The sequence below is a fragment of the Mastomys coucha genome, unplaced genomic scaffold (genome assembly GCF_008632895.1).
Source record: "Mastomys coucha isolate ucsf_1 unplaced genomic scaffold, UCSF_Mcou_1 pScaffold13, whole genome shotgun sequence".
In the NCBI taxonomy this organism is placed as follows: domain Eukaryota; kingdom Metazoa; phylum Chordata; class Mammalia; order Rodentia; family Muridae; genus Mastomys; species Mastomys coucha.
Genome location: NW_022196895.1, coordinates 61,885,609 through 61,901,114, shown reverse-complemented (window position 1 = coordinate 61,901,114; position 15,506 = coordinate 61,885,609). Strand labels below are relative to the sequence as shown.

General features: G+C 42.1%; 1 protein-coding gene across 1 annotated transcript in view; it reads left to right on the top strand.

Annotated features, from left to right (window-relative positions):
- The window catches only part of Lman1 (lectin, mannose binding 1), a 23,574-nt gene extending 11,349 nt beyond the window's left edge, over positions 1 to 12,225 (top strand). Inside the window, exons 9-14 of the mRNA XM_031365914.1 lie at positions 1,188 to 1,381; positions 1,486 to 1,556; positions 5,514 to 5,664; positions 8,716 to 8,837; positions 9,142 to 9,204; positions 10,302 to 12,225. Coding sequence (XP_031221774.1) covers positions 1,188 to 1,381; positions 1,486 to 1,556; positions 5,514 to 5,664; positions 8,716 to 8,837; positions 9,142 to 9,178 — 575 coding nt within the window. The 3' untranslated portion in view covers positions 9,179 to 9,204; positions 10,302 to 12,225. The remainder of the gene's footprint in view (positions 1 to 1,187; positions 1,382 to 1,485; positions 1,557 to 5,513; positions 5,665 to 8,715; positions 8,838 to 9,141; positions 9,205 to 10,301) is intronic.
- Positions 12,226 to 15,506: the final 3,281 nt, after the last annotated feature.

Below are 15,506 nucleotides of genomic sequence, written 5' to 3'. Positions count from 1 at the left end.
ACAATGCGGAGGCAGGAGACTGACTTTCCTTGAAGTTTACGCCTCAGATACCGCCTTCACACAAAGTGAAATAGTGTAATAGTGTAATAGTACACTAATAGTGTACTAATAGTACACTATTAGAGTGTAATAGTGCGTGGCATTATTACAAAGTTCTGAAAGATTCATGGATATGCTAGAATTACTAGAATTATCTTGCCCCATGTTATCTTCCTTTCCCTCTGAACCCCTGCTCTCCTGCTAGTCCAGCAGCGTCATACCATTGAAGAAAATGACCCCCTTTCCCCAGCACTTCATCAGGCTTCTTGGAATGAGTAGGGCCTCATGGGATTCTGTCCATAAGGAAATGTTGAAAGGTGCAGTGTTGTACAGCTCTTATGACTGCAGCAGCTGCGTTGGGTCTGGGTGGCAGTAGTTCATGACACTCCTTCCCATATTGTTCCTACAGTCTTTCTGTCCCCTGTACATGTCCTTGGACCTTGGAAGTCAGTGACGTAGATATCCTGCTTAGGACTATCAAAACTATTATGAGCCTAAAGTGAAGTACCTGCTTCTTTCCCCTTACTACGGAGAATGGCGGGCTTTAGTGGTGGAAAAAAATTAAAATGCTAGTTTCAGCCCAAGAAATTGTTATCTGTTGTTATCTGTTGTTGCGCTGTCAGTCCTTAGCGTCCACTGGCTTTATATCTAGTTTGTTCCCCATCAGCTTGAATGATGGGAGCTTACTCAATGAAGCCTGTGTCTAGCATTTGAACACTGTAAAGTGCAGTTCTCACAGTGATTGGCGGTATGATGAACATCGTGTAATTTGTGCCCATACCTGGTAGCTGCTGTGGAAGGTGTGTAGAGAACACCCTTGTCAGTTGTTGGCAATTGTGTGTGCCCTCTTAAGCATTACCACATCAGAATATTTTTTTTCTACCCCAGAAAGTTCTCTAGTGCCATGAGCATGCTCTCCACATGGCCTATCACTGTTTTGACTTCTGTTCCTTCATATTAGTTCTCCCTAGTAAAATTATATAGTATGTGTAAAACAAAAAGTTATTTTAAGTGAAAAAATTCAGATAAATGTATACCCCTGTGTTAGTCACGTTCTGGTTTGGGTATTGGTGGACACTTGGCATGTTAGAGTATTTCAAAGCCACAGATGTGTAGAGAATTGTAATTAACCTGTGGTTACTTTGTAGCCGATGACATCTTCGAGAGCATAGGCGACCGGGAGCTGAGACAAGTGTTTGAAGGACAGAATCGTATTCATCTGGAGATTAAGCAGCTTAACCGGCAGCTGGATATGATCCTTGATGAGCAGAGGAGATATGTCTCTTCCCTGACAGAGGAAATTTCCAGGAGAGGAGCAGGGACCCCAGGACAGCCCGGGCAGGTAAGTTCAGACACGGTTGTTCCAGCCAGAGGAGAGTCTGAACAGCTCTGTGCTCTGTGCGGCCAGTGGATGCTAAGCTGCCTGCCCATCCTGTCTCCTTCCAGGTTTCTCAACAGGAACTGGATAATGTCGTGAAGACCCAGCAAGAGATTCTGAGACAAGTGAATGAGATGAAGTAAGTCCCCAGCAGCCATGTTTCAGAGCTCTGTACCTTGGTCCTAATGAAACGTGTGTGCGTGCTCTCCTATGTTGGGCGCCCGCCCTTCAGCAGGGTAGGCTGCACATCCTAGGGTATGTTAGGAATAAACAGGTAATATATGCAAACTACCAAACATCTAAATTTTAAAAATCATCATAAGCTGAAAAAAGAAAAAAAAATGCTTTAGCCAAGAGGTTTGCTGTGGTGATTGAGACCATGTGTCTACCTCTCTGGAAGTTATGGAAAGAATGTGGAGTGACATGTCACAACTCCATAAGAAACCCCAGGGACAGAAAGGCATTTGCCCTGGCAGGACTGTAAAACAGGCACACTTGCTCAGGCTTTCTTTTTGATTCCATCTTCTGCCCTAAGATAGATCAGCCAGAGGATTGGGATAGGAAGGAGATACCAGTCCTTGGATAGTTGAATGGTGAATTTCTAATGAGGGTGGCGAGCATCCAGCCAACATTCCCAATGTCTGCGACAGATAGAACAAGCTGTGTGTGTTTTCATAAGCTACTGCTTTAGCGTTCCTACCCAGCACAACCCTTGACCCAGGAGAATGAGGGTTCAAGGACTGCCCAGCTGTAAGGACCAGCTTAAGCAGAGTAGGAAGCTGAAAGAGCTCAGCTGACAGCTGGGGATTTGTACGCTCCTCCTTGTATTTAAGCAGCCTCTTCCGTCATTAATTCACTTCCCAAGTGAATACTTGCCCTGTTTAAATCCAGTGAATAGATTTTTTTTTTAAGAAGTCAACTGGGTTATATGACATAGTATTTTTTATTTTGATACAGTATTTTAAGTATTTATTTATTTATGTAAAAAGGTGGTTTTGGCTAATACGTATGTCTGTATCATGTGCATACAGTACCCTCGGAGGCCAGAAAAGGGTGTAGATCCCATGGGACTGTAGTTAGAGGTGGTTGTAAGCTGGCACATGGGTGCTAAAATGAAACTCAGGTCCTCTGGAAAAGCAGCCAGTGCTCCTAACCACTGAGCCGTCTCCAGCCCCTTTCTTTCATATGATTTTAAACTTCAGAAGCTATTAAAATGCTATATTTTTTGTATCTTTCACCTATCTTTTAATGTTGATATTTTTACATAACCACAATAGAATTGTAAAAATCAGCAAATTAACATACATACTGTATGATCACCTAAACAAATGACCTGGGTGGGCCTTCCATCCCCAGAGGGCTGTAAAAACACACACACACACATATACACACACACACATGCCTCATGCACATGCAGACACATATTAACCCTCTTTTAAACCTGCTACCTCATTCTTTTCCCACCTCCCCATTAGTGTTAGGGCATTAAAGCCAGGGATCTGGTGGGGCCGGTGCTCTTCCTACCAGGGATCGGGTGGGGATGGTGCTCTTCCCAGCCTCTCCCTTGATTTCTATCACATAGAAAGCAGGCACAGACAGCTGTTCTGTTTTTATTGGCTTGGTTGGTTGGTTTGTTTCTTTTTTGGGAGAGTATTTTCTCACACTGTCTTTCTTTTGGAAGGACCATATTCTGGGTATGTCCTTTGCCTCTTTCACTTCCCAGTAGTACTAGCACAAGCTAAAGTTCAGGTGGTGGTTGGGAAATTCAAGTTTTGGGATGAATTATGGACAAAGGCACTTCCCTCAGACACATAGCAACCCCCACACACTTCCCATGTAGCAGCGGCAGATACCTGTTACACATGTGGCAAGTTAATCAAAAATGGAGCCCAAGTTTAAACTTTAGAAAAATATGACGAGGAGATACCTGCCATTCCTGGAAATGGCAGTTGTCTTTATGGGTTTTCCCATCTTCTCTGGAAATCCTGGAAGCTTTTCAGTAGCATACAGTTCAGCCCCTGCTGGAGCACTTCCTACCTCTCCCCACACTGTCAGCTCATGACACTTTGCTGTCAAGACTCGAGCACACCTCTCTTGCCCTTTGCTTTCTGTTTCCATCCTTGTTGCTTTTCCTTCCATTGTCCCTTAACAGGTGTTTCTGCCAAGGGTTCCCTCTAGCCTCCTTTCATGTCATCTGCTCCTTAAATCAAAGACAACTCTGCCGTTTCGTGTCCTCCTGGGATACTAGACACTCAGCCTGCAGAGCTCAGCGCCTCTTCCTTTGTAGACCTGGTTATGCCTCCAGGGTATTGCCATCCCACCAGACCATTGTACTCACCGGGGCAGGGACGATTCTGCTTCCACAGGTTTTCCTAGAAACTGCCCTGCTCATACCATGTGCCATGTAACTGTTGGCAGAATCATAAGCAAGTGAATGAGTGCCTAGAAGTCTACTAAGAGACCAGGTTTTGTATACTAAAAATGTATTTCATAAGCAGGCTTGTGCTTCTGAGATGTAAATGTGCGCTTATGAGAAAGTTATACATGTTTTAGATATATTAAATTGTAATGCTTAGCTGATGTTTTAAGGGGAAAACCTAGATGCCCGTGCCATTAAGATTAATTGCAGTTGGTTTCTGACTGAGAAAACCCCAGGCATTCTGTGGTTAATGTTAAGTTTGAACTGCTCATTTAAGTCAGATGGAACTTTTATATTTAACATATTTAAGCACACACACACACACCACACACACACACACACACACACACATTAACCCAGGTTAACATAACTGACAGTTTCCTCTTCTTTTTTTTCATAGTTCCTGCTTTTTATACTAAAATTCACACAGAGGAACTAAGAGTAAAAACCTCATGGATTCATCTAAATAGCACCGCTAGTGCTGATAGAAAGTCAAGCTGGGAACCTTCTTACAGAGCCACACTGACCCACATGCAGTACGAGGGGAAAATCTGCTGTTAGGGGTGATTTTGGCAAGAAAGGATCGCAGGAGAGTCAGATGTTGAGGAGGGGTGTCATTTGACTTGGCCTTTACTCTAGTCCACAGATAGGAGGCAAGGGCCGGGTAGAAAGGGCATTCTACAGACAGGCTTACAGTCAAGGATATTTTCAGGGTACAGAAAGGACCAAGACCGATGAAGGAGTAGGAGGAGATAAAGTCAGAAGGATGGTAGAGACTCAGTGTTTTGTATGTCTTGGGATATTAGCAGACTTGAGGGCATTTCATGTTGTCAGTGGTAATCACATGGTGACTTGCCATGCATAAGCTTTGAAAGTCCCACTAGCTGAAGCCCCTTCCTTATTTTCAGTTATGTGCATTCTTTTCTACAACCAAGTCTGTTATAGTTTCTCCATGGTTGGAGTGCGGTCCATTATTGCCATGTGGTCACTCATCCACGGGGCTCAGTGACCGCTCAGCCTTAACAGTGAACAGTGGAGTCATGCCTTACACAGCACATATGTCCTAAAGTCAGTGTGTAAAGATGTCGCATAGTTCGGAGACTGTCACACATGCCTTCAGACGTTAGTGCTGCTTCGTTGGTTGGCTTCCTGTTTCTGTTCTGGGCTTGTACCTGAGGGCCATCTGATGGAGCACAGGGAAACAGAGGCAGAGTTCACTTGTGTTAGGAGTCCCTAAGACTAACAGATTCTCTGATTTGTCAGAGAACTCAGAAAGCTGCTGTGTCCCTGGTCATGGTTTGTTACAACAAAGACAAAGAGTCATAAAGAAAGCTGACAAATGAGCAGAGTGTAGGACCCAGGAGCTCCCTCTGTCCCTCCTGGCACACAGAGCTTGGATTTCAAGTTCTTATTTTTCCATGATTTGAAAGTGATAAGTTTATATTAAGAACTGTACTACAGATTTTGAATTTGGTCTTTTCTAGGCTGTGATATGGTTATGGGTATGATGGCAGGTGGTGGCCTCTAACATCAAATCCCAATCAACTACTCAGTCATGCTGGTCAACAATCAAAACCTTTTTTTTAATGATCTGATATGTTAAACTTAGGAAAAGGTAACCATTTGAAATGTGTAGCTGGAAACAAAAAACCAAAGCCCTCATGATTTCAAATCTAGGAACTCCATGAGTGAAACTGTGCGGCTGGTCAGTGGCATCCAGCACCCGGGCTCGGCAGGCGTCTACGAGACAACTCAGCACTTCATGGATATCAAGGAACACCTGCACGTCGTGAAGAGAGACATCGACAGCCTAGCACAGCGCAGCATGGTAACTGGGTCCCTGTGTCGTGGTCATTCCTAACTACCTCATCATTCTGCAAGTCCTGGCTCTGCGTTTGTAGGTAGAAGTCTGTTCTCGTAATTGCCTGTTGAGCAAAAGCAAGCAGTGGGGGTTTTTATACGTGAGTAAATACATTACCAGAAAATGAAAGTATTTGTATTCTCATTTTAATACCCTCTATAATTCATGTTTTTTAAACTTGCTTGGCAATTTATATGTGAATATAAGTTATGGTTTTTTCTTTCTTTTTATTGAAAATAGATATTTTTCCAGTACAATATATACTGATTATAGTTCCCCTGCCGCAATTCCTCCAAGATGTTTCATTTGGTAACAAGAAATGCCCAGCTGGGGCTCCGGCTCCCCAGTTGTTTGGTGATCCTATTTAGATCACCTTTGTATTGGTGAATATTTTAGGAAGCATCTACTGTATTGGGTTTCCATGCAATTCCTCATGTGGCCTTTAGTTTTGCTGTCCCTCATTTTTCCTCTCTCAACTGTTTTGCTTCCCCCTCTCCCATCTGGTTCTACTGTTCCAGTCCCTCCCCTTACCCTTCCATAACTGTCTGTTCTGTTTCCTATTCCAGGCCCCTTCCTTTACCCATCTATAACTGTATTTCCTCTTCCTAACGTGGTCTAGCCCCCTCCCCTTACTTCCTTACTCTATAACCTCTGTGATCATATGGATCGTAACCTCTTCTCAGGGACTGAGGCAACATGCATGTAGAACTGGATGCACACCATAGTTATCTTTTGAGTCTAGGTTGTCTTCACTTGGGATGATTTTCTTTTCATAGCTCTTACCTGTGAATTTTGTGATTTTATTATTTTAAATAGCTGAGTGACAACCTTATCTTGTGCCTCACTTTAGTGAAAGTGCTTTATTCTCTTCATTTAAGTTGACATTGGCTGGGGGCTTGCTAGAAACTGCCTTTATTATGCTTAGATATGTCTCTTGTATGTCTAGACACTTGAGGACTTTTACCATGATGAGATGATGACTTTGTTAAAGGCCTTTCCTGCGACTTTGCGATGGTCATGTTCTCGTCAGTCATTTCCTTCCCGTTTGTGTTTGCACGGACTTCACTGGTGGATTTACTCATACCCTCTTTAAGAACCACACACAAATTTGTAATAGCCATTTTGAAGTCCTTTCTTGTGCTTCAGCCATGTTGACTGTCTCAGAGCCTACTGTAGGAGGGTCACCAGGCTCTCGTGGAGACACACTGTCTTGGCTGTTACTGTTTTTATGCTGGTGTCTAGGCATCTGGGCTTGGGATGGCTGTGATTCTGGGTGTTGTCTTTGTTGGGTGAGTTTTCTGATCCTTGGCTTCTGTTGCCCCCCCACACTCCCTACATTCCCCCCCACCCCTGGCTCTTAGGAGTGTACCATGGCTGTGCATTGTCTGGGAACGCGTGCTTCTGGGTCCTGAGCGAGCTGGGGCTGAGAGGATGGACCAAGGGAGGAAAGCTGAGGATCTCGGAGGGAGAGCGGGAAGACTAGCCTCAGCGAGTGATCTGCTTCAGTGCTGGGAATGGAGGGCAGGAAGGAGAGTGAAGATTACCTGGTCAGTGGGTTTTCAGGGAGAGAGAAGCTAAGTTGTTGGTCGATGGCCTGAGGAAAGAAGGCAGTAGGAGGAGGAGATCTGAATGGAAGGTGTTTTGATCAGACCTCTTCCTCGCTTCCTCCCTTCCTATTGCTCCTACCTTTGCCCTCCTCATTCCAAGAACTCTGTAAACCCACAGAGTCCACGTACTGCTGCCTGTACGTGCATGAGGGCCACCCACCAGAGCTTTGGCAGCCCATCGGGGGCCACAGCCCCAAGGAGAAATGACTCTCCCTCTCCCAGTAGCACTCAGCCGAGGTAGGATTTCCCCTCCCCACTGGTGCTGGGATTTTAACTGACTTGATCTCCTGTATTCTTTCAAGTCTGCTTTTAAAAAGTATATTTCTTTGGTATATTTTCTCCCAACATTCTGATCTGAAATTTTCTGGCTGTTTTGTTACTGTTCCACTTCGATTAGGTTTTATGAGATTAGATAGAGTCAAATAAGATTGTGTTGTGTGCTCATCTCCCTCAGTGGCCTTGTGCACTTCCATACATGTGGTTGGTCCTAGTCAAGATTAGAAGAAGGAGAAGATCAACCCCTTGAAATATGTTATGTTTATATCAGCAATAAATGACATTAACATGATTTTCTCAAGGTCATTATACAGGAAAACAGCTTAGTCTTCAACTTCCAATCTTGTTTCTACTATATTTTGACAGAGCCTTATCTATATACATGCCTTGAATCATTTTGCAAATCTTGCTTAATAGTTTTCTTATTGGCCCTGGTTTTTCATCCAAATCATTATATTTTAGTTCTGTCTGAAGATATTTGTCCCTCTCTGTTGCAGTGGCCAGCTTGGTACTATGGGTGGGCATGTCCCCAAGACTCTGTCTTAGAGATGCAACTAGATTGAGAATAACTATCTCATTATCTTTGTCCCTGATATTTAATTAGGTCCTTAAAAATATTCTATCTTACAGAGCTCGGAAGATAGATAGTTTTCCAAACTCAGTCAGGTTTAGTGTTGTGAAATTGCAAAGCATATGCCAGGAAACAAAATTGTGTTTAAGTAGTTTATTGGTAAGTACCATATAATTTATTGTATGAACTGGAACATTATTGGACATGCGGTCTATGCTGTTAATTTTTATGCCAGTACAGAAATTGTGAACTGAAGCATCCGGGGCAGTGGGAGCCTGTGGGAGCCCCGGTCTCTAGAACCTTGGAGGGCACTGAAGTCATCACTTGTAGTGAAGTTGGGAAGGGGTGGTTCCATGCTGGTGACTTGATGGTGACAAGGGGGAGCTGCTCTTTGAAAGCAGAAGAATTTTAAAAGACAGGAGAAGTTAAATAGGTAGAAAATATTTAGGGGAATGAGTGAAAAAATACTTGTTTATTTAACCGACTGTGAGTTCTATAAAATTGACATTTACATCTTTCCAGACCATTATTGACTAATTATAATACAGGTTATTTGCCTTACAGCCATCTAATGAAAAACCAAAATGCCCAGATCTACCACCATTCCCGTCGTGTCTGTCCACGATCCACTTTGTGATATTTGTAGTAGTGCAGACGGTGTTGTTCATTGGCTATATCATGTACCGGTAAGTCTCTTGACAACACTTGGCCCAACATGGTTTTAGATGGTACACTTTGTGGAGTCAATAGGACCTTAATGTAGCTTTCACTAACAACTAGTTTTTATACAAAAACTAGTTTTTTTAACTAGATGGTTCACTACAAGGCAAACTAGTCTATTGGGTGTGCATGTTTAGAGTGTGTTTGCCATACTCGATCGTTTTCTACTTCAGGGGGTGTTGCTAGTTTTAACAATCCCATTTCTTTCCCAAGTTGAGTGTATAGAGCATCTGTCATTGTTTTGGGGTTTTGTTTCTTTTTCTTTTTTAGGACTCAGCAAGAAGCAGCTGCCAAAAAATTCTTTTGACCTTCATTTTCCTATGTGTGCATCATGTATGTATGTGCAAATGTTGTCTTTTTGAGGGAATTTAGTATTTAAATTGCTTCATAGTCTAAGTTATTAAATTTTGTATAAAATAACTCTTGAAAACATTCATTTTTCAGTAAAAATAAATGTTGAAGACAACCACATTTTGTTCATAGTACATGTCTTTAAATGTTAGTGAGTCTGTGGTAGGCAGAGTGCAGCCACTGAACAGAGTAATGGCAAGTCAAGACCTAAAGACAGTCGGGGCAGCCGCTGGCTGTGGGTGATACCCTCTGTGTCTCTGTTATTGAGGGTTTATTTATGTAAATAAACTTGTCCTTTCCCCCAGAATACGAGGACTAAAACAAGAGTACCCTATTCATGTAACCAAAGTCATTTTTAGAAGTGAGAATTCCCTGATACAAGAGTGGATTTAACCATCCTTTGGCCCCAGCATAGCTCCTGGGATCAGTGACTTGCCTGAGAGCTTTAACCTAGATGCCAGGAGGCAGAGCATCTAAGGAAATGCTTTCCCCTGTGTTCAGTGTGTATTCCACTTTTAAAGGAAATTTTAGTGGAAAACCAACAACTACTTTTTGCCTCCTCATTTCAGTGAGAACCTTCCTATGATGATGATTTCTAATGGGTATTTTCTTGGTAGTGTATTCATTCCTGATGGCCACTGTCCTGAAGATATTCCAATAATGTCAATGATATTACAGAAATAATTTTTATACTTTTAATTTGTGAAATTTATTTCTCCCATTTTGTCAAACATTTAGTTGAGCTCCAATGGCATGTTCTGCAGCTATTTTCATTTACAGGACTTCCCAGTACATTCTGGTTTACATTTAATCTATATAACCCAAGGGTTATGACTTGCAAACTCTTAAATAGAGAGGGGTGTAGTGGAAGCAGCTTTGAGCTATTTGAGAGCAAATTTGTAAAGTAAATACTTAACTGTCCTTTAAACTCTAGAAATAAGGGTGTTGGGAAACGTCCATTAGTGACTTAACCAGGAAACATTGGGCTGGAAAGAGTTGCTGTCAGCACAGCTAGTCGTAGGTATTTGAGAAACCATCTGTGACGTTTTAAAGTGCAGATTTCACTTTTCTTTTCACAGCTGGGCTAGACTTTCGCTGGCTTCAAGACAATTTACCTCTTACTAAAGTAATGGTCTCGTTTGCTATGGGATCCAGAACAACACTGTTTAGTAATGTGCTACCAAATTGTTGTAAGCCTTTGTAAGTTTCCTCTCATGTCATTTGCAGATTGTCTGACAACCTAAAATCTATGTAAGACTTTATGAAGAACACTTACATTGTGGCACTACCTAATTTGCACCGTGTGTGCAGTCTCTCCTTGCATTTTCTGCTGGCATTTATCTTAGAAGTGTCACAGCGCACTCACAGTGACTCCACAAAACTCACTGCAGCACACAGTGCCCGCTTTCTCCTCTGGAGCTTGCATTTGACACTCATGTTCTAATGGAGTGTCATCTTCCAGAACTCACTTATATTTAAAAAAAAAACTTCAGACAAGTGTCAGATTGTAGACTGTGAGTCCTGGGAAGTCTTCCTGAGATAAAGGCTACGAAAGCCAGTGTTACAAAGTCCAAGGTCACGTGTGCCTGAATGCTAAGGGAATCCCAGCTCTGGGCAGTGTACATTTTCAGGCCAAGTCCAAGGGGGCATCCACTGCTCATCCCTAGTGTGACTGCAGACAGTCAGTGTAGCAGGAGCAGGGGTCCTTTTACTTCTAAATGCTTAAAAAATCACTCAGCAAGGTAGTTCACATAGTATATCTGTCTTTGTTTGTTTTTCTCAAAATCATTAAGTCTAAATAGCTTACTTCTGAGCAAACCCTGCTCTGTGGGAAATTATCACTGCCAGAGCTCCTCCATATCTGTAGTGTCTTGTGTGATTAGAATAACTCAACTTCTCACACCAGCAAGTATTTTACAGGTGCCTTGGATTAAAACAAATTTTATTTTAAAACTTTAAGTCTTTGTTTATGACATTACTTTTAAGAGAGATCTCAATTATGTAATTGCCGACAGGCTTATTTCAACGCTTTTCTCAGTTAAAACTTCACCGTGAAGTCACAAACAATAACCACTGTTTCATCATGTGTTGACGGCACATCGGTGTTTTTTCAGAGTACGGCCCGTGGACCAGCCATTGAGTTCATGGAATGCTTATTAAGAATACAGATTCCAAGGCCCCATTCCAGTCCATCCATGTCACAACTCAGGTGGGCTGCAGAGTGTCCATCGCACAGACACCACAGACATAGCACACTGACAGTTGAGAACCACTAGAATGGGGAGTAGGGGAAATGCTTGATGGGCGTTTATTGTGGGCTCAGAGCCGAGCCACACACATTTTCACTGTTATTGAGACCAGCATTTGTGCTGGTTCGTCTGTGCATCTCAGTGTTCACTCACTAACTCTCCATTCACTAGCAACTTCAAACTAAGTCCAGGTTGTTGGCTGACCTCTCGGCCAGCCTTGAGGGGTAACTTTGAAACCTATAGAAGCATCTTTGGCTCGTGGCAAAGCTTAACTGTGCCCCTTGTGAAGCTTGCCTGCCAAAGCCGTTGCCTTCCCGGTGGTCACCACTGCTCATCTCAGACGCTGCACATGTTGATAGCATGAGGAAAATGGGAAAGACTTGAATAAGGGTTGCTCACCTGCTGCTCTAGGAGAATCAGTCTTCATAAAGAACATCACTGACACTGACTCTCGGCAGCGCCCACATGCTGGTTGGAGGAAGGCAATGAACACGTTAGTCATTGGGAACTTTGTAAGATTTAGGGTGGGATCAGCTCTTAGAACTTTTTAAATCTGTATGTTGCCCGTTTTAATATATTTCTCTTATGATGTTAAAGTCTAAAAGGGTTTTCTATCCACTGTCAATTTTAATTATATAACATTTTGTCAAGGTTTTGTTTGTTTTTGTTTTCCTTTTCTGATTGTTACTTGATGTTAGCTGGAATTCAAGAAATGTCAATGACTTTATTCAAATAAAAGAAATATTTTAGTAAATGGTCTTTTTCCTCCATTGATGTCTGTATCCTACTGTCCTGTTTCCAGTTGCTTACAAAGTAGCTGTAAGAGAAGAAGCTCTATTCATTCAGCTTGTAATTCCCAGTTAGGGCCCTTCATATTGGGGAAGCCAAGGCAGGGACTTGAAGCAGCTGGTCACATCCAGTCAAGAGCAAAGAGAAGATGAATATATGACTGCTTACTTGTGCTCACATCTGCCCTGCACTTGAAAGTCAGGAAATGGTGCAACCCACAATGGATGGGCCTTCCCACCTCCATGAACACAAGGAAAACAGTCTCCTACAGAATACTCAGAGGGCAAACTAAATGACCCTCGTAAAAGACTCTGTTCAGGCTATTTTAGATACTGTCAACTTCAAATAAAACTGACCACCATGCCTCCTCTAGGTGGCCCGCCATCTCAACTTGGGGTGAGCCAAGAAAGTCAGAGGAGAGTAGAAGTAGCAACGGATAAATGTTTCCCTTTGCCAGTGATAAAATGTACGTATTAAAGCCATGTATTTGGTGTTTCACCCTTTAGTTACCAAATGCTGAAGGCTAGGAATGTAGAGCACAGATCCAACACTGGTCCAGCTTGTGTGGGACACTTGGGTCAGTCCCCCAGCTATACACAAAATACATAAACATGATCGAAAGCTGGTGTCAGGGTTGGTATGTTTAGCTAAAATGTTTAATCATTCCTAATTAGTAGTCAAAAAACCTCATTAGTCACCAACGGTGGAAGTTTATTCTAATTCTGACACTGAGGAGGTGGAGGGAAAGGATGGGAATACTGAAACCTGCTAGCCATGCTTTCCTCAGAGAAGAGAGCATTACCTCAAATGAGTCTCGGTTACAGGCATGGGCTCTGGTGTGAAAGGCCCAGCTGGATTTATGATATTTGGATGTGATATCTTTCTAAAATGCTGTCCCATTAATGGGATTATTGTTACTCTAATAAAGACCTCAAGTCAGATGCCAAAATTTTTTTCAAACTGAATAAGTCACAACTAATAGACATTTCTAAAGGTGAGCCATTAGATCAAGATTAGACCTGATTTAAAAACAAAACCAACAACAGTAACAAAACAAGACAACTCACATGGTAGCCAGGGCAGCAGGTAGACTAACTTCAGGCTTTTTTACCACTCCCTACTCTCACCCCCAGCTCTACGGCAGAACACCTGCTGCTTCCTGCCCCATCTCCAATGGCTCACACAGTCTTTCCCCCATCACCTCATCCCAGCCCCCAACATCAGCAGGTATTCCCTGGGAACCCTGAGACCACTCAGCCAGGGAAGCAGGTAGGCTAACTGCAGATCTTCACCTCTCCCTAGGCATGCCCCAGAAGCAAGCAGGCCAGCAGAGCAGGTAAACAAGCATCAGATCTTCATGCTGCCTCCTGTCCTCCATACCAATCTCCCAGTCTCACCCAGCTCTGTGATGGACTATCTGTTGTAGCCTCCCCTCTCTCTGTGCCCCTCTTCCTAGGGGACTAAGCTGAACTTAATAGAACACCTTACTTTCCTCCCTCCTCCAGATCACCACCACCTAGCCCATCCCATACCTAAATATCAGCTTCCAATACTTAGAAACACGTTTTACCCAGACCTCCAGAAGTACTCACTCCCTATAAGCAACATAGAGCCACTACAATCTCCTAAGAACCAAAGAGGGCAACGGAGACTAAGGAACAAAACACCCACCCAACAAAAACAAGACCAGGTATCAGCACCTAGAATTACACTCATCCCAAACATAAGAGTCCTAGATCTAAGCATAGAACAGAAAGTTTCAACTAGGGCACAGCAAACCTATTACAAGAGGCTTGGATAACTACAACATAGTTGGAGTATAAGACAAAGCCCTTAAAATAACTTATGAATATGATAGAGGTCCTTACAGAGGAAATGAATGAAGCCCCTTTTAAAAAAAAAACAAACCTATGAAAATACAAATGGTGGGTGGAAATGAAGAAAACAATTTAAGATCTGAAAGTAGAAATAGAAATCAATAAAGAAAACAAAGATGGGGAACTGGAAATGAGAAAATCTAGGAACTGGAGCAGGAACCTCAGAGGCAAGCTTCACCAACACCCACGATGGAATCTCAGACCCTGAAGGCACAAAAGAAGGACGGAGATACCTCCGTGAAAGAAAATGTTAAATCTAAAAAAAGGAAGTACAGGCATAAAGCATCCGGAAAATACTATGAGAAGACCAAATCTACAAATAATAGGAAAAGAAACTGAGAGCAAGGCACAGAGCATATTTTCAACAAAATCATAGAAGAAAATTCTCCTAGTGTAAAAAAGCATTTGCCTGTCAAAAGTACAAGAAGCATACAGAACACCAAATAGACTAAAACCAGAAAAGAAGTTCTCAGCAGTATATGATAAAAATCTAAATACACAGAACAAAAGAAGAATATTAAAAGCTGCAAGGGAAAAAATAAAGACCAAATAACATACATAAGGCAGACCTGCTAGAATAACACCTGGCTTCTCAATGGAGAATCTAAAAGGCAGAAGGTCTGTACAGATGTTCCACAAATATTAAGAGACTACATATGTCAGCACAGTCTACAATATACCCAGCAAAATTTTCTTTCACAATGGATCTAGAAAAGAAGACATTCTATGATAAAACCAAATTTAAGCAATATCTATCTACAAATCTAGCCCCACAGAAGGTACTAGAAGGTGAACTTTAACCTAAAGAAGTTAGCCACACCCAAGAAAATAAAAGAAATAAGTGATTCCATACAAAAATCCAAAGAAGGGAAAAGCACACACACACACTAGGAATCAATAAACACTGCTCGTTCATAACTCTCAATATTAGTAGTCTCACAATAAAAAGACAGAAAACTAAGATCCATCCTGTACTATATCCAAGAAACACACCTTAGCATTAAGAATAAATATCACCTCAGGGTAAAGGGATGAAAACGATATTTCAAGCATCTCAAGTAAATGGACCTAAGAAACAAGTTGATGTACCCAGATTAATACATAACAAGATAGACTTCAAACCAAAACTATTCAGAAGAGATCAGGGAGAATACTACATACTAATAGAAAAATCTACCAAGAAGGCGTTGCAATGTTTATCATCTATGCACCAAGTACAAGGGCACCCAAGTTTATGAAAGAAACACTACTACACCTTAAATTCTATATTGACCCTCAAACAATAATAGAGGAATGACATCAATACATAAATCCACACAACTATGGACACCTGTGGGTTTTTTGCTTTTTGGTTTTTTTTTTTTTTTTT